Below are 19745 nucleotides of genomic sequence, written 5' to 3' on the forward strand. Positions count from 1 at the left end.
AGGATTACCTTTTTCTCTCTATCCCAAAATGACAATGAGTATGCTACATAAAGCTACAGTATTTGAACTGTGCCACTACTTTTCAATGTCTACTCCTGCGGATTATCAGCAGTGGTTATGATGGTAGTAATGTGCATTCAGACTTTTTAATTTGTTTTTCATTTTTTGGAGCCACATGGCAAAAAGTCACCCATTACGCTTCCTAATACTATGAGAATACTTTGGGCCTATGCCTGTCCTGTTCCTATATTCAGACTAAACATTTTCAAGGTTTTATAGGTAGGTATGCAAATACGATGAGCAAAGTATTTTCCAACATTGCTAAATACCCACAATAGTATGAAGTTGAAGGGTCTTTCCAACATTCCCTGTCACCATTGTAGGGATGAAAGTCTTCACTTTGGAAGCACATGTTCAGCCTTTTCTAGTTTGCCCTGTGGTGTTTCTCCAGTAGACTTGTCAGTCTTTGATTCCAATGTCCATGTTTTGCTTACATTCAATTAGCAGAGCACCAGATTGTGCTGGCCAGAAGGTTCACCTGACATGTACCATTCTATTACAGGGTGGACGCTGCGCCCACGTGCAAGAGTATGGGAGACTGGAGATTGGCAGTAGCATATTAGTGCTTACAGGCACAGGCTTTTCACCTCTATTTCTGTTGCCGAAGTAGAATACTGACCCTCATCAGTAAAGTCCAACCAGTGATTTACTACCACGCTAGAGCATCTGCTCAGCAGTGGTACCTGAGCCTCTCCTCTTGTGCTAAGCTGGGTATTGATAAGCAATAGAAACACCTGACAAGTGAAGTGTCTGACCGGCCAGTCCTTGGAATATGCAAGGTAACCATTTGGTGGTTCTATTTATTTTGAGTCAAGTAATCACTCCCAGATTCATTTTGAGAGATTAAATCTCACAGTAATTAGTTTTGAGTCTTGATATATGTATATACAATTTATTGGGAAGACCCCCTATAAGCATTGCCTTCTTCGTGCTTTTATTTAATGAGTGAGACCCCATAAACCACAGTACACTTACTTTTAAACTAGTCCTCAATTCCATTTTTTAATTACTTTTTCACCTAATCTAGTTATTTGTTTTCCCTTCCCTTTTTCTTACTCTAATTAGTTTGCAATTTCAGTTTAATTACCCCTATATTTATGTATCCCAAGATAAACCAAAAAGGACATGTTACCCATATGATGCCTGCCTCCTTGCATGCCCTGTAACAATGAGAAACATGGTCCATAAATATGCAGTCTGCTACGGTGGACTGAAAATTCTAAATTTGCGTGGATCTTTGTTGCCCCTATCTTTCAACCAGCTCCCACAAAGTAAAACGTATTTTTCCCCAAGCTCCAATAACGTTCTTTTTAGTTATTGCATTGCCAGCCGCTCCTCATGGTAGCACTGCTGTTGTTCCAGGATGTTCTCCTGCACGCTACCTGAAGATCATTGCCCAAAACCAAACCATCCAATTTCACAGTTCTCCAGAGCAATACGTCCACTGTGACTATCTGCTTCCCGGAAGCGGACGCTTCAATCTGTTTTCCTGGGCTTTACTAAGAAGTTCCTTTGAACCATTATCAGAACTCTTCATATTTGAAAATTCCCTTCAAGATGTGGATAAATCTTTCGGTCTGGAGAAACCTTGCTGCTGCAACCTGACCGAAAGAAGTGGAAACGGAGATGACTGTTGTGTGGAGGGGATCAAGTCCCTGACCTGGAGGACAAAGAGCAAAGCACAGTACACACAAAAACCAGTCCATGGACGTGAAATCTATGTATATAACCTTATGTAACTAAGTGCACGGGCAGGTATCAAGCACCCATTTTTGGCATAATCCTGGACAACCTAGATGCCCAGCCCAGATCTGCCTCCTCCTCTATGTTAACATGTGAGTCATTGTCAGAGAGATAGAACCAAAGCAACATACTTTACCACCGCATCCCTCAATATGTATTGCCTCTTGGGAGATATTATGAACATTATTTATTTTAGTACCCACACATTGCAGCATTCAAAAGCAAAAAGCTTCACAACAATAATACAGAGGCATCACATGGTAGAGATGCACCACATCACTTGGAAATGTCTCTCCCTTTATTATGTGATACACAACATTCCTCAAACACCCTCCCATGAATCTGCTTGGTTAATTCTATGTTCAATCCCCCCAAATACACATTGGGTGCTTAAGACCTCACCCCATGACTCCTGCTTCCACGTGGAGTCATGCATTAAGAGTTGGAGAGATAAACATTGCAACTTGCTGAATTCTGCCAGCATATGTTTGTGGACACCTTTCCTGCCCAAGCTGATGGGGGTTTGTAACATAGATCAAAATAAACCATTCCTTGGTTATCAGTACCTCAGAATACCTTACTTTAATCACTGGCAAAGGGAATTGAGAGAACTGGAGTCTGCCAACACCAACACACCGGCAGTATTCTGTCTGGAAATGGACCTTCCTTTACACTACTTGCCTCCCCAGCCAGGAATATGCCTCTTAGATTTTGAATAAGCCAACGTATCGACATGAGATTTGAGGCTCCATCGGCATACTCAATCTGACAACTATTTGAAGTAAATTAGAGTGCATCTATAGAAGTTAGATTTCCATCCTCCAGCTTTTTTTCAACTGACCCAGCTCGAAACCCTCCCCAAATGTTGAGGTGCCATGTTCTGTCCCATATAAGCAAAGAGTAAAATAAGTGACTTCTCTCCATATCTTCACTCGTTTTACTTCTCTCCCCATTGCCACATGCACCAAGGTACACCCTGCTGCAAACTGAAAGCGTGGTAAAGGAATGTAATTCTCATGTAAGAGTAAGCGGGATCCAGACTACTAAGGATGTACTGCCAAAAACATAGACGTCCCTGATACCAGCCCTAATAGGGGACAGAGGCTGTGTCCAGGGATATTTTTTCACTCCGCCCCTCAGGTCAGATTCTGAATGTGGTAACTTAATCATCCCAGCTGAATAGTGACTAGCTAGAATACCTGCAGTAACTCTAAATTCAATTTTTCATCTTTCTATGAAGTACAGGAAATCCACCCCAAAATGCGAGTGCAAACTCTGCGTTAAATAATCACTAGAGGAAGTGACAGCAAGCTGTGAGCTAGTAAGTTTAACTTGTCTATTTCCTGGTGGTCACCCTCTGAATGTTCCCAGCTGAACAATGATTTGTTACCCAACACCAAAAACATTGCAGACTGGTTCCTCTAAGCTTATACTACATAGCAACCCACCAAATGCATGTGGGAATTGTTCGTGTCCTGAAATCTTAAATAAAAATGTAATTAAAACATTTTACCATATGAAAGCTTGGGAACACTTCAAATGCTCTATGACAGGCCTCATTATGTTTTGTGCTGATGAAGCTCTGAGGAACTTTAAAAAGCTTGGCGCCAGGTCTTTAAAATTCCTCTGGAAAATGAGGTATCTCCTCTGCCAGTGTAGAATGTTATGCTGAAGTCTTGCATTTTAGAGGGGAACAAAGCATCAAATGCATTATTCCGTGTACCAGGCGCACATTGATGTACAATTATTAACATGTTCCACGACCAACACAGCAAAGCTAGTCTCTTGAGCAGTTTCACCACAAAGCCCTAGGAGGCCCTCAGATGAGTAGTGGGACGGACAGCTAAAAAAAAACTCCCAGACCAGAATATTGTTGCTTGCTCCTTAAAGCAAAGGCTATGCTGTTCAACAGCATTCACAATCGTTAATAACTCATTTTAACTTAGCTGACTAAATCTGAAGCAAACTGTGAATTAAACCAACTCACTGGCAGTAGATGACAGTATAGTCCAAATAAGTATGTCCTTCAAAATCACAAACAAATGTTCAGTCCTCACTCATTCCAGCTGTCACTTGTGCCCTGGTTTGAGTACAAGCATGGTACTATTTGTGCAGGACTACTGCTGAAGTTATGACCACTCAAATGATGCGCAGTGCACAGTTGAGATGCTGCTTCCATAGTTTTAGATGGTACAGCATTGTCGTCTTTGCACAGAAACAGCAACCGTTAGGGTAATGGAAGGATGTTGTCTAGTCTGAGGGCAAATAGCATCTGACATATACTCAGTATATTAAAGGATCAGAATGGACACTCAATTTTATGCCAAAGAAGCTCCAATATCATTCAAGATGGCGACAAAAACACTCCTGCATCTTGAAATTTGCTGCAACCCAGCGTACCCGTGGTGTAAAGAAAAAGAATGCGCCCCCCCCACCCGCAGAATGTGAAGGGAGGCCCTTGAGTCTCCCATACCTCACAGCTGTTCATTGGCCTTGGACTGAATAAGGGCCCATCTGGAAGGGTTGACGAGCCCCAGGAGCTTTCTCTTTAGAACCCTAAAGCATACTCAAAACAAGAGGCCAAGGGCTAAATTAATTATTTTGGAAAACACCGAGCTATGTCTGAATACCCAGTTCGGAAATAAGGTGAACTACTCAAAATATGCACAGGTCACTCCAACAATAATTTTAAAGCACTTGTGGAGAAGTGATTGAGCTTTGAAACTAGAAACCTTCCAAACTTAAATGACTTTTGTTTACTAGCAAGAGTCAAAAGCAGTATCTACCTCAGCAGGAACAACATCCCAGGTATGTGTCTGAATTTCAGCTTCACTCAGTTGAAGGAAATATGCCACACTAAGCAAATGTCTGGATCTTTGTCATCAAATCATTAGCACTTGTATTCAAAGGCAAATTACAAATGTGTTTAAACTGGCTTTGCTCAGTTTCAGGTGCAATCCTAAAGAAGAACCGGCAAAATCATGGAACTATATATATAGCCCCAAACCACCATAAGGGATGATATTAACACCACCGTTAAAACAGTTAAGCCATGTCTATATTGTTTCTGAATTTAATGCATATCAAAATAATGAGAAAACCATAGATCTAAATAAAATCTGAATTTGGAAACGGAGCCTGACATAGATAACTTGCCTGTGGGAATGTCTTTATGTTACTTTTTTGCACTTTATCTCCGAATGAAAGGAGAAGCTGCAGAAGACACACGTTGGCTTGCCATATCAGACACCAGGCCGAGTAAAGATTTTCTTGTTAAAAACCTATCACTCTCATTTCTTGTTGATCTTGACTAAGAAAAAGGAAAGGTGAGAGAGGGAATAACCAAATGTATATGAGCCAGTGTATTCCATTTCATTCTTTTTTGCACTTTGTGCCATCACAGAAGAGAACTAACCGCATGGATATCAACCAGTGCTTAATTTGAGCAGGTGCTTTCAGGTGCTCAGCACCTGCACTTCTTTCACAGGGCCGGGGCTACAATTTCTGAACCTGCAGGTGGTGGTCTCAATAATAATTGTTCAATTACAAATAAAAAGGATAACATACATTGCATGGTGACTGGCTGGTAAATGTTCATAGGCAGGTTCATAGGCAGGCCGGCATACATCTGTCCAGGCAGGCATGATTGTGTACCACCACGTTAGTGATGATATGATCACAAATCCAAGAAGTCATCGACAAACTGTGGCTTGCATTCTATTCCCCTAGTCTGCTGCACCCTGCCACTGCCTGAGCCTAAACCGCCCATTGAATAATTATAGCTGGGGGCTGGCTCATGACGGAGTTGAAGCAAGGAAGCTGCAAGAGCCCATTTGGAACTTGGGAGTGAGGGCTCTTGAGGAAGAATAAATGAAAGTAAGTGTGGACCTTCCACTTGTTACGTAGCCAGAGTAGCATATCCGGCAGCCCTGCATTGCTGCTATCCTCAACGTGCTCGATGCGACTGTGGCCCAAGGCAACTTTTGTACGCCATGGCGTCACCAGTAGAATCTGTGCGCTGCACCCCAGCATGGTAATTGCTGAGCCTGAGTGAGTCCAGTAGGCAGCACAGTCATACTTACAGGCATAGGCAGCATTACTGCTGGGGACCATGCCTGTGCTGTAGCAGGCAGGATCACAGCAAGTTGAGCAGTGGATGCCGATGCCGTCGCCATTCCTGGACCTACTAAATACAGGCAGCACTAGCATGACCTGCTGTGCTCAAGCAGCCACCTGTTCCGCAATGAATACAGTCATACCACACTGATTAATATATGCAAAAAAGCATTTTCATTTGGTGTACATTTTGTTTTTGCACTCAGTGTAGGTAAGAAAGTAAAACACGTAATCTTTCGCTTCTTTAGAAATTACAACAGGAAAACGCAGAGTTCAAAATAGAAGGGACATGTACAGGCTGACGACAGGGGTCACAGGCAGCAGCAGTGTTAGAGATGAGAGACAGCAAGAGTAAAGAGGAGAAGAAACAACAAGAGAGGAGAGAGATAAAACGGCGCAAAGTAGAAGTAAAGGAGAAGAGCAAATCAGATACAAAGAGAAGGCAGCCATGATGTGAAGAAAAGAGCATTAAGAAGAGAGAAGATAGAATGAAAGGATATGGAGTACAGGACAAAGGAAAAAAAGCAGACAAATGATACAATGGAGACACAGCTAATCACTGCTAGAGAGTGATAGTAAAGAGCCAAGTTCGAGGGGGGAGAGAGCATAGCATGGATAAAAGTGAAGCGATAAAAGGGCAGGGCTAAAATGAATAAAGGGCAAATCAGAAATACAGGGTGTGGCAAAGGTGACAGAAAACAATTAGAGAGGTGAGAGGATAGACTCTTAGAGCAAAGACTTAGGGGACAGACAACAGATCAAGGTTAGAAGATAGAAACTGAGGCAGTGAGAGTGTTGAAAGTGGGGCTCACCGGAGGAAGATGTGAGCGGTGGCCTCCTTGGCAAACCTTTCAGCACCTGCACTGCTTTTTTTTTTTACAAACTAAGCACTGATATCAACTTTCAGTTCTGCTCATTGAATGAGGACATGAAAGGAAGGATCAGGCCTAGTGAAACCATACTTGAAATTGACATAGTATAACTAAATGTATCCACTGTCCAGTCCAGTCTACAATTCCCATTGTCATCCTTTGACCACTGGAATTTACTGTTGTAATTATGCCTTGCATCCCTCCAAACTATCTGGCAATCTTTGCCAAGATTAGAACTAATTGTGCCTCCATTTTGTGTGCACTCTCCAAAACAATCTCATTTTAGATGAAAAGGCTCAACTCAACAACCAATACAGGAAATTAACATAAAGGCAAAGTTCATTATTTTTGGTATGTGTGTCTTTACTCTGTTAGCTTCTTGAACCCTGATTCTATTAGTTCGTGAAAAAAAATCTTCTAACTCTCCTCTACATATCACCTTACTGGTTTCAGCGTGCAAATGTCTTCTTTGTTTGCAAATGTCTTCTCAGTCGCTCCATAGAAGATAGCACAGTCTCGGTCCATGTTTAGCTCAATAACATGGTGTTCTCCCCATTGAATTCACTCAGTCATAGGCATAAAGAAAGGAGGACCCCTTCAGCCAAAAGAGGATATTAGTCTACATTAATGTTGGCTAAATGTACCGGAAGAGGAGCCTCCATTTTCATAGTTTTGGAAGTCTCCATTGAAGGCAAAGTTGCAGTGACATGGCTGAAGGGGAGAAGAAGGATGCGCAGGGGCCTGAACTTTATACCAGGCTCAAGCGCACCGTTTGAAGGCATGCGTTTGGTCACATAGTCATGTGAAGGGGCTAGGCAAGAATGATAGGACCAGGATTGCCTTCCTTTGTAGTTATCTCAGTCCAAGGACTGAAAACCCGTTTTAAGGGCATCCCCTCATTCCTGGGCCTTTCAGTCAACACATGCTCTATAGAGTCTTAGAGATCTTCTTAGTTCTATCCCCCCTAAACTCTTCAACATTTAGTGTCGATTTTTCAGCAAACAAGACCTAAATCACTCATGTGGATTTCTTCTGAGAACTTTCCATTGAACACTTAGAGGGACTTTCTGGCCCAGTTGTTTTCCCACCCTCTTGGTAAACTTGTGAAATTGCACTCTTGCACGTTGTGGTAATTGATGAAACACGTCTACACCAACTCTTGTGAGGTGGTTATTACTAATATAAGGCAAACCCACAATACATTTTGCTAGGAAACGCAACACATTGCTAAAATGCATAAAATCCATCAATTAATGACCCTGATCTCCTGTTGAAGCCTTCTATCAAGACAAAAAATCACCCCACTCATTTCATAATACCGCCTCACCTTCTCACATTGATGCAATACCAGTGACTGTTGACTTCATTTCCAAACATAGGCCCAAAGCACACAAGGACATACCATTCACCCATCTTGTACATTCAGACCTGTGGAAGTCGGTGGCCACCACGGGCAGCTGTGCCACTCTCAGACACTGCCCCTGCTTAGGGCAGCCAGAAAAGTAAGAACCCCAGTGGCAAAGTGAAGAGCCAGCCTCCCAAAAATGGTGGTAAAATGGCCTGCAAAAGGATGAGAGAAGCGAGAAAGGGAAAATAGATTAGTACCCGAAGGCCATATACTGTGTGGACTCTGAGCAGCTCTCCCTTAGACGAAGAGGCCACACCCCGTGCCCTACTGGTTTTTACGCCTCGCGCCAGTCCTAGCTCCAAAGGGGAAGCAGCAAGAACTCACACTTTCCGAATACCGATATAATCATGACCCAAAGTTAGCCATTTTGCACCACGGCAGAAAAGCGTGCCTCGGTATTAAAGCAGAGTTGGTTTTCAGGCCAGGCCCCGCCGCCATTTGCCAGTCCCAAGTGAGTCTCTGCCAAATGGGGCAGCCCCCTCTCTTTCAATGAATCCACAGATTATCCTGGTTTATAGAAAACATTCAATGAGCACACTCGAGGTCAATTCAATAAATCGTGAATGAAAATGTAAATGTTTAGAACCAGCACGAACTTGCCGACAAAAAAGCCAGCAAAGAATAAAAAGAAAACCTAGTTTCCTTAACACTAGTTCTTTGACGAGCATCCCTTTAAATGCAAATTCGAGTCCTGCCTGCGCTTTTCACTGTATCTACAGCAGGCCAAAGGCTGCTGGCTATTCAAATGGAGAGCTGTAATTACCTCTGAGTCATAGCAGCTGATTGAGGGCATAGGTCAAACACTTGAAATACATTCAGGCTTGTGGAAATGATCCCAACCAGGGTACAAATAAAGAGCATGCTTTAATAACAAAAGGCACACCGTTAGATAATACTTATTGTGTGCAATAACCCAAAGAAAAAGTTGCCTGATTCTGTTAAATCTGTGTGTTTTGGAGTTTCTCTAAATAACTTCAGATTCCTTAAATAGCATAGTTGACAGAACAGTGAAATGCAGTGTGTGGCGCTGAGCAAGTCAGAGCTTTCAAGCAGAAACCTATCGAAAGAAAGGAACAGACAATGGAAGTGGTGCCTTCTTTATTCGTGTGTCAGTTTTGTTAAGCACAACACGTTAATTTTCGATCTCTTCACAGCGCTCGATGATTTGACTTCTCGGAGAGGTCAGCACAGTGGCATTGTTTCTGAGATTGAGTGGGTGTTTGGCAAGTGACAGCATTGTGTACGCTGGAATTCTTGGCTGCCTTGAAGAAATGCCAAGTGTGAAGTGTGCATATATTAGATCGCGAAAACAGTGTGAATTTTCAGCAACTGAAAAAATGTCTGAGGTTGATTTGAGCAAAGAATTAGAGTTTGGGCTTGGAGGAAATGAGAATTATGCGTTGCGATCACAAGTGTAACTAAAATATATGCCCCAAATCTGGGTTCATGCTGGTCTCTTGCACATTGAATTGTACAAGCTTTGGAATGCAAAGAAGACAAGGATGTTGGGCTTACCAAGAGACCCAAGCATCCCTTATACTGTACACCTCCAAGCAATTGACCCAAAACACCCACGACCCAATGTAGATGAATAAAAAAAAACTCTAAGGACTGTGCTTGTAGCATGGAATCAGTCTATATGCATGCAGTAAAATCACCTTGTTTACATTCCAACAAAGGCCACAATATTACTTGACAAAAGAACACCACCGTAAGCAATACAAGGCACGCACTGAGACCCAAATACGCCAACAGATAGTACCCCACTACGTGTGGGCAGCACAGTTTTCACCATTTGAACTAATGGACCTGTTCAACCTAATGGAACAGGTACCGATACACATACAGTTATATTCCCAGTCACTATGTCTTCAAGTCTTGAGGTCCAATGTTTAGCTTCACATCTAGAAAACAACCACTTCCATGTTAGATTTCATTCTCACCCTTACTTATACAAACCTTACTTCACAAAAGCAGAGGTCCCTCAAGGCTCTTATCCCCTCACACATGCTTTTCAGCATGAAGTCATTACCTGCAATGACCAATGAATTTCAGCTCACATTCTATAACTACTCACATGACTCACAAACACTTCTTAAACTGGAAAACTGCAAAGTCATTGGAAACATGAAAATCTTCAGTTGACTCCGAGCTGTTGATCAGTGGATGACCTGGAGCCAACTCAAGTTGAATTTGTCCAAATGTGAAATACCCACATGTGGCAACTGGAAAAATGATGACCCCCTTTGCGTCTGGGCTGACGATCGGGGAGCACCTCCTAAAGTATTCAAGGAAGTAAGAAACCTTGGAACTACCATAGACTCCAAGCTATCAATGAATGCTCAAGTGGATAAGTTAGCAAGATCAAGTTTCATTACTATGAAAATTCTGCAACACATATTCCCCCACCTAGAATTTCCTTACAAGGTCCAAACTCCTAGCTCTCTTGTATTGTATACACTTAATTATGCTAATGGCCTTTACCACCAACTATGAAAAGACTGCAATGATTTCAGAACTCTGCTGACTGACTACTCCTACATGTAAAGCCACTAGCCCGCATCTACTGTTCCTTGAGGGCACTACATTGGTTAACAGTTGCCAGAAGATCCACCTTCAAGCTGCTTTGTATCACCCATAAAGCAATACATGGAACATGACCACTTTTAATCACAAATAAAATCACCAAATAAATGCAACAAAGGAACTTCCGCTCCATATTAGCACCATGCCTTAAAACCCCAGGATACAAGAAAAAAACATGGGTGGTAGATCTTTATCTGCTCAAGGAGCCAAACAATGGAATTCATTACCCCCAAATAAATATAAGATCCATGGATAGCTAAAGTATCTTCAGAAGACTACTTAAGAGTTGGCCACCATTCTCAAAACACAAATGTACAGTGTTGTGATTGGGTTCTGCCCATTCAGTACTCCTGGATATTTTTTTGCTTTTGGATCACCTGGTTTTGTACTTTGTACTGTGTGTGAGTCATGCTGCATGTGTCTTACCCTGCCAGTGTCCACATTTTGAGATAAGGCCTCTGCAACGCAACAAGGGTAAGAGGCACTTGGCTAGTTGGACATGAACACGTAGACACATTTGTGTGCGGGCTGTGTGTTGGAGACTACTATATATATCAACAAGGAGAGAGGTAGGGAGAATCAGAGACACTCTCTTACACCCCAGTTAAGTATCAAACAACAAAAGAAGAGAGGTCCGGTCAAGCACAAAGCTACCAGATATGGAGCAAAGAGATAAGAGGGTAGTTTTGATCACAGTCACTCTATTTGAGTAGGAAAGCCCTCAAACACCGACCTGGTCAGTGTCATGCTTCATCATCGGGCCCCACCGAAGAGACCGAGTGTCTCTTCGGTGTGCTGCGACGCCAGAAAGACTGCGGAGCTGGTCGTGTAGGGAGGACGTGTTGTGGAAATTGTAAAGTTAAAAGTGACTAACAGGGTATCAAAAAAACTTTTAATGAGTGATCCCTAAGACACGTGTAAGTGGTATATGTGTCTGAATTTAAGGGCCAAGGTTCTTAGGATTTTGATTAAATTCAGCTAAATACCACGAGTTTTAAAATTAATCAGTCAACATGTTTCTGCCTTACTTGTGGTATATATTCACCATGGCATTCTTCAGGACTATACCCCGGCGGTATGGACACTCTAATAGTCCACCCTGACCTGGGGACGTGTAGGTGAAAAAGGAAAAGTGAAAAAAGTGCTTAAAAATTAGAAGAGCAATTGCTCATTCCAAAAACCCCAATTTCAGGGGTGTATCAGCACTTTTAAAACAGGGCGCTACTAGCACCATGGGTCTCGGGAGGAGGATTGGAGCGCGCTTGGCACATCGCCCTCAGCGCTCACAACCCGCTTGTCAACCTGCAAGATTCCTCTAAACCGGACCCCGACGATGCCAGTGTCCACATTTTGAGATAAGGCCTCTGCAACGCAACAAGGGTAAGAGGCACTTGGCTAGTTGGACATGAACACGTAGACACATTTGTGTGCGGGCTGTGTGTTGGAGACTACTGTCATGCGCAGCCCAGTAACTGCACACAGGTAGCCTAGCGCAGAGAGGACTCTGCAGGTTTAGCTAATGACCTTGAGCAGGCCTTATAATGTTAGTGTGCACTATAGGAAAAGTTAGTATGATTTACTCTTTTGGCTGTAGTGACACTTTATTGCACACATAGGGAAAACATTGTCATAGAGTGTAGTTTTGCTTACCTTTGGTCTATAGAGACCATGGGCATATGGAATTGGGGTGTAACCTGTGCAGGAAAATTAATTCTGAAAGTTCCTCAAAGATATCTGTACAAATTAATGGGTCGTCCAGAATTGTCATATTTCTCTGGCTCACCTCAGGATCAGAACCCAGGCCTCATTTCTCCCCAGCACCAGGGGCAAAGGCCTTCCCACACAAAAGGAGCAAGTAACAGTGCTTCACTGAGCTCCTAAGGAGAAAAGAGATGGGGCGGAATGATCTGCATCAATCTATCAATCAGCTGTCACACTGCACCAGAGATGGGCTTACCCGAGCTCACTGAACAAAGGAGGGAGCCAGGACCTCTGGAACCAACACAGGAGGGGGCTCCCCTTTGAAACTCTAGTGAGAAAGGCCCTGGAAGTGATGTCAGCCAAGGGTAAAGCTGAAGTCCCCTGAGTAGATGTGACTAGTGACTCTTGGATACCGCCATTTTGAACTGTCCAACCATGCTGTGCAGAAGGGTCGGGACACGGGTGGAGAGGTGATGGATAGGATTGGCAAGGGGTGCCAAGCTTTCTGAACCTTCCACTCCCCTTTAAAACTCTTGAATAAGGAGGAGACTCTCTCTTGCCTGGTGATTTCTCTGTGCTTCGCTGCTGGAGCCTGGGACTGCCATGCAGAACTGAAAGCAGGACCCCCATGATGCCCAGAAAGGACTCCAGGACCAGTGGTCTCCCAAAGGGCCAGTGAGGCTGACCCATTTATACCCTTGGAGGAGCAGTAGGGGGAAAGCCTTGGAGTTCTGCGCCCAGAAGCCAAGACCAGGAGGAAGGCTGAAGCAGTTAGCCAGGAGAATTGCCTTCCTGAAGACTCCACCGCTTTGAAGGAGAGGATATCTGCTGCAACTGCCCTTGGTTGCTAGAGCTCACTACCAGGAGCACAATGAGCTCAGAAGCGTCATAATTGGCCCATTGATGCCTGTGTTATGCCATTATAAAGTGTGGTAACATTTTAGACAATGAAGCGTGAGGGGTTCTGCTGCCATTTCTCAATGTACCCCCGCGGTGGGATGGGGCCTGGGGATCAGTGCAGGATTCTTTATTTCATTCTCCAGGGAGAGGGTGTGCGTGGAACCCCTCTCCATATTCACTTTTGCACCCGGGGCCCCCATGTACCCAGGTGCCTGCACAACCATACGGGGGAGGGCGGCGCACCACTTCGATAGTGGTGGTCCTGCCCCCCCATGTCGGGGGCCATACCCCTGCTCCCTGTGCCTGTGCCTGTTGGGAGCGGGGAGGCCACCGCATCACACACTCCCAGCCCACATGGAGCGGGAAGGGGACAACCGAGCTGCCGGCTTCCGTGGCAGCAGGAAAAAGTGTCTTCCGAGCTGCTAGAGTGAGGGTAAGTCGTCCGGCGACGTAGCTGCACTATAACCGACTGCCAGAACTTGATAATACTGGTTACCCACCCCAGATAGTATTTATAAAGTGCACTTAAACCCGAGGGTGTCCAGGTGCTGAGCAGACAGATGAGAAGAAAAAGAGAACTGCACCTGCAGCCATCTAAGATGAAAGCACCCATGTCTTCAGAAGTTTTGTTAAAACCAGTAAGGAGTCCGTATTGGAAATAGAGGTGGGCGGGGAATTCCAAAGATTGGTGGCCGCTACAGAAAAGGAGCGGCCACCCCATCTGGACCTGTGACAATTAGGATACACCAGTTTTTTCTGTGAGGAGAATCTCAGGGCCCACCCAGGAGTGTACCATTGAAGAAGGGTTTTCAGATGTGGCGTAACTTTACTAGGCATGGCCTTAAATACCAAGCTCAGAACCTTAATGGAAATACGCTTCCTGATGGGAGCCATTGCAAGGAATGAATCCCTTTCCTAGCTGACTGACGCTTCAGAATGTTAAGAATCAGCCTTGCCGCTGCGTTCGGTACAATCTGTAACTTATTAAGGGAGGCCGCATTTATGTTCAGGTACAGAGCGTTGCAATAGTCCAGCCGAGTGCAAGGTACTCCACATTTAGATTTTCTAGTGCTTCGTCTATCCCTCACACTAACTAGGATTCCAACCACTGTGTAGATGACTATTCTGATTTTGGTCCTGATGAATTGCGATTTGATCACTTTTGTAACAATGGAAGAAAGAAACATGTTGACCCCTCAATACTAGCAACCAGTGAACATTATGTTGTTGGTCCGCTAATTTTGTTTTTAAATTAGACAAGTAGACTCACCGATTAAAATTGATTTAAAGTACTACCCAGGCTATTTTACTTTTCCTTACAAACTTATGACACGCCATACACTCATCTACACCATATGGCCCTACACCCGCACTTCACATTACGGCTTGGAATAAAAGACATCTGTTAAAGAACCCCGTAAAGGGTACCCATCAGGCATTGCAGAGCAGGCCCGACGAGGAGCAAGCCCTATGATGAAACAGGACACCCATTTGGGTGTGTGCGGGCTCCTGTTCCAAAAGGTGCAGACCCCTGTCTTGCCTTTTGGTAATATTTACCGACCTACCTTTAAATTCTTTCTATGTATCCTTAGGAACTGCATACCTTATTGACATAAATTAAGCAGGAAAAAAGGCTGCTTTGCGGGAGCTGGAAGGGCAGCCAGAACAGCCGGGGGTGGGCTCCTTGTGCTGCCCCCAACTTTGGGAGCATGTTACCCCCAAAATCGAATGAAAAGAAGGCATGAATCTGCGCACCAGAAAAAGAAAAAGCTCTGCGGCTCTCTTGGTACAGACAGAGAGCCACTACTAAAATATGAATTGCTCTTGGAGGAGCAACTCATAATTCCCTGTGGGGCTCTTCTAGTTGCCTCATTTGTTTTACTCGTGGTGGCTCCAGGATGACAGGGTCAACACCAATGACACCATGTAAGCGTGGGGGAGTTGCAGGAGTGTTTTGTTAAGTAACTCACTCTGTTTCTGGGGTCCTCAAATAACCGTCACTCTATTTGGGGGGGACCCTTCCTGAATTTGTCTAATGTTTTAAAGCACTCCCCCAGCTGGGACATAGGCTTTACAACTGGAAGTGCTGTACCCTCTAAGGGCTGATTGTATGGTTGCACTTATTGTGGCCCAAAGTGTATAAAAAGTACACGTATTGAAGTGCCTTCTAGGGGCTAAGTCTATGGTTACATTTAATGTAATTCAAATGTGATGCCCTCTGGGGGCTGCTTTTATGATTGCATTTTCATGGTTGGAAAGTTTACTGAAAAAAAATACATAGTTGCATGTTTTGCTCATTTGTAATGCTTTATTGAGATAATGTTGACAGTGATTATGGGTCACAGTGTATATTCTCTATTAACAGAAATAAGTGAATTTGTACCTGATTATTATTGACTATTATATTTACATACATAAATTATGTCTTTAACTTGTGGTTTGTTGATCTTAAACTTTTAACCAAGCCTTCAGACTTTCCTTACATGTTTGTGTGACCCCTTTAGGGGGGTCCAAGGTGGTTATGCGATTTCTTCTATGGTTTTTACCATCTGACAATGAACATAGTTGTAAATTAAGGCATAGATTTTAGTAATATGTGTGTAATAAATGTACTTTTCATTTTTCTAAAGAGAAAGCACTGACTGGACACTCATTTATTGAGTGTTATTTTTATGTGCCAGTTAATGGCCTACACTACCTCCCCTAAGGAGGCCTTGGACTGCTCTGCCTCGCTAATCTGAGAGAGTCATCACTACAATAGGGTGCTTAGTTCCCAGTAAGAATAATTGTGGGCCTATTATTTGTTAGGGCCACACAACTAATAACCCATTTCTTACTTACGGTACAAAAGGGGGTGGTAATGGACAGAGCATCTGAACCAATCAAACACTCACACCCAGTCAAAAGATCTGGGTTTAATCCATCACCGTTCTTTAGCCCACTCTGCCACCCCAGTTCAGACATGGCTATATGCAAATCAGTCTGACCCTGTGCCTCATGGGAACAGTCCAGCCCGAACTGCCAAGCCATGCCTTCCCTGGACCGGAAACAAGCTTCCGAGGACCGGTTTCTGGCATTACAGCCGTCTTCAGCCCGGCTTGCTTGAATCCAGTGGCAAAGTGAGCAAGGGACTCAAGTCTGAGCATACCCTGCCACACTTATGGCGGCCAAAAGCGGTACAAAAGGGGGTGGTAATGGACGGAGCATCTGAACCAATCAAACACTCACACCCAGTCAAAAGATCTGGGTTTAATCCATCACCGTTCTTTAGCCCACTCCGCCACCCCAGTTCAGACATGGCTATATGCAAATCAGTCTGACCCTGTGCCTCATGGGAACAGTCCAGCCCGAACTGCCAAGGCATGCCTTCCCTGGACTGGAAACAAGCTTCCGAGGACTGGTTTCTGGCATTACAGCCGTCTTCAGCCCGGCTTGCTTGAATCCAGTGGCAAAGTGAGCAAGGGACTCAAGTCTGAGCATATCCTGCCACACTTATGGCGGCCAAAAGCGGCACAGGGTCAGACTGATTTGCATATAGCCATGTCTGAACTGGGGTTGCTGGCATATGATATGACACAAGCCTGAGTTGGTGAACACCCACAGAATATTGCGTTTATAGGTATTCATTCACAAGCTTAGGCCAGCAGGTGGCCACCCTGTATAGAATCACAGAGTTAGTCCAGCGAAAGGCACAAACAAATCTGTAAACAAGTTTGCAATGCAAATACCCCTCAAATGTCAATAAAATTGTTATGTTATATTAATGCAGTACATTTTTCTAGAACATAATACAAGATTATAATTTCACTCTCCAATGTTCTTTATGTACGTGCTTTGGAAGTTGTCTTGTAAGTTACACGATTCTGCCAAAACGTGTTTCGCCCTGTGTGGTGGTGGGGCGAGAGCATCCTTATGGCTTCATGGCTTATGTAAAGGTGTCAGCTGTTAGGACAAAGTTTCTGGACATGTCAGGATAAGCTCAGTCCTGTGGTCTGGGAGCAGCGTTTATCTGTTGCGTCTGAGGGCTGCAGCCAAGTAGAGAGGACACTGGAGACCACAGACGGGATAGATAAAAGCTGCCGGCTCACGGTGGAACGTAAGCTGGTCCTTTTGCCATCGGTAAACAGTATTATGACACCCAATGTGGATGCTGTAATATCTACAAGGCAGACATCTATATCGGCAAATCGAAACTAGGCCCTAACTATACAGCACTGGAAAATCTGCATCCTTCATAGTAATGAGGAGGGAATGTGACCACATTTGGTGCATGTGTAGAAGAGGCTTCTAAACTAGGAAAATAATTCCATATGGAGAAAAAAAAGGTTACACAGATGTGCTGTGGTGGCCAAAATTATGCATGCATAAATGTACACCTGCTACATTTTACATATGTGAAAATGTTTCCTGGAAATACTCCTAGGAAACGGCGAGTATTGCGGTTTCACAGGGGCCCTTTGTGAAAATTTAAAAAGTTGGACATTTGCTCTAAATGCAGGAGTAAGTCTATGTGTATAATTTTCTGACTTGTTCTATTTTTTGTAGAGTTTTATGGCGTATACAATTACATTAGGCACTAAAACGGTGCTCAGGCCCCGTGTTAGGAAGAGGTCTCGAAACGTAATGTACATTCAATTGCACTCTCAAATGCCATTCTAACAATTGGTATAGCTCTTTAATTTTAATTTTGTATTTTTTTTTAGATCTTCTAGTGGACATGTTGGGAGTTCTTGCCAGCTACAGTATCACCGTCAAAGAGCTGAAGTTCCTGTTCAGCATGCTTCGAGGAGAGAACGGGATCTGGGTGAGTTGTGGCTGCAGAGAGGAGCTATCGTGTGTCGATGCATAAGTGCTTGAGGTTAACCGAATCCCTCTCTCGGGGCCTGTAATGCGCACTTACGTTTGTCTATCAGTTGTTTTAAGCGACTTTATTGAGAGCTGCGTTGTTGAATTAATTCTTTGTTTGCTTTGTGGCCTCTTGCTTGGCCACGAGGGCTTACAGAATTTCACGTATGAATGATTTATACTGACAAATGTTCAATATTCATGTTTTGACAGCCACGGCATGCAGTCAAACTGTTGTCAGTCCTCAATCAGATGCCTCAGAGACACGGACCCGATACCTTCTTCAACTTCCCTGGTCGCAGTGCTGCTGTAAGTTAATATTTGTAACATTTTGAACCTTAGTGAAATTCACTAAAATCCATCTGCATTAATTACACATAGTGAAAAAAGCTTGTGAACATTCTTGTGAATCTCAAAGATATGAGTGTTTTGTCCACATGTATATTCACAAGTCTCAAACGGAAAAATGTGCTCATAGTCGTGAGAAAAAAGTGTGGATCATTGTTTACATTGTGAACCTAAGCAGTGGATATGGTGCCAGGTTAAAAGGGTTGTGACTTACTTACCTGGGTTAACTAGAACGCACAGCAGTGCGGGAAATGAGTAATCTACACAGAAACAGTGCTTTGCACGCAAACAGGGGCAGTGTATGCTGCAAACGCACATCCATTAGCACCAGACACATCTAATTTGTGAGAATCAGGCACATTATGCACAGGTACAACTGAAGCTTTTTTTTAATGACGTAAACCAAACTGCAGATAGTGAAACGCTTTTTAGAATCATCTTCACAAAATGTTTTACATGAGAAAGGGAATAATATGAAACATAGAATGTGCATGTTAAGATTGGGAAGTGTTTCCTTTTTCCTTTTGTTGTTATCTCCAAAGGGAAAAACTATTTTTTGTCTGAGCATCTGCTGAAAAATAACTCCCCTTCTTTTCTCAAGAGTACTATAGTTGCCCTGAGCTGTTTTAATGCAGAGAAGTATTGGATAGTTATGGTGCATGTGTGTGTGTGTGTGTGTGTATATATATATATATATTTATATATATATATATATATATTTGGCCAACTCTTTTTCTCTCTCTCTCTATATATATATATATATATATATATATATCTTTGTTACAAGTTTGTATTAATTGATGGAGCAATTTATGGTACTTTTGTGATTCACAAATATGTATAATGTGTGTGGCACATCTTTGATTTACTCTCAGATTCTGGTAGGGTTAAGTTTGCTTTTCTTGTCATTTTGGGAATTCAGTCTCCTTACCACAAGGGCAGCCCCTTTAAATTTCAGTGCATGATGAATCTTCACGGTATGCAGAAGCCATTGAGAAAGGGATTACATTCCCGAAACCGGTCTCGCTAAGGAAAGTGGATGACTGTTTCTTCTGCGTCTCCTGCTGCAGCTGTTCCTTAAAAGAAATGGATGCAAATTTCCGATCAAGTGGCTGCTTCCTATCGATGGCTCAACTCTGCGTTGGGGAAAAAAAAATATATATATT

General features: G+C 43.4%; 1 protein-coding gene across 7 annotated transcripts in view; it reads left to right on the plus strand.

The window, feature by feature from the left end:
- NBEA (neurobeachin) overlaps nt 1-19745 on the plus strand; it is a 1787704-nt gene that overhangs the window by 357630 nt on the left and 1410329 nt on the right. For all 7 annotated transcript variants that reach the window (XM_078657170.1, XM_078657173.1, XM_078657172.1 and 4 more), the window contains exons 3-4: nt 18090-18190; nt 18445-18540. In XM_078657170.1, the coding sequence (XP_078513296.1) occupies nt 18090-18190; nt 18445-18540 (197 nt within the window). The remainder of the gene's footprint in view (nt 1-18089; nt 18191-18444; nt 18541-19745) is intronic.

This window comes from Lissotriton helveticus, chromosome 8 (assembly GCF_964261635.1).
Source record: "Lissotriton helveticus chromosome 8, aLisHel1.1, whole genome shotgun sequence".
Taxonomy (NCBI): Eukaryota; Metazoa; Chordata; class Amphibia; order Caudata; family Salamandridae; genus Lissotriton; species Lissotriton helveticus.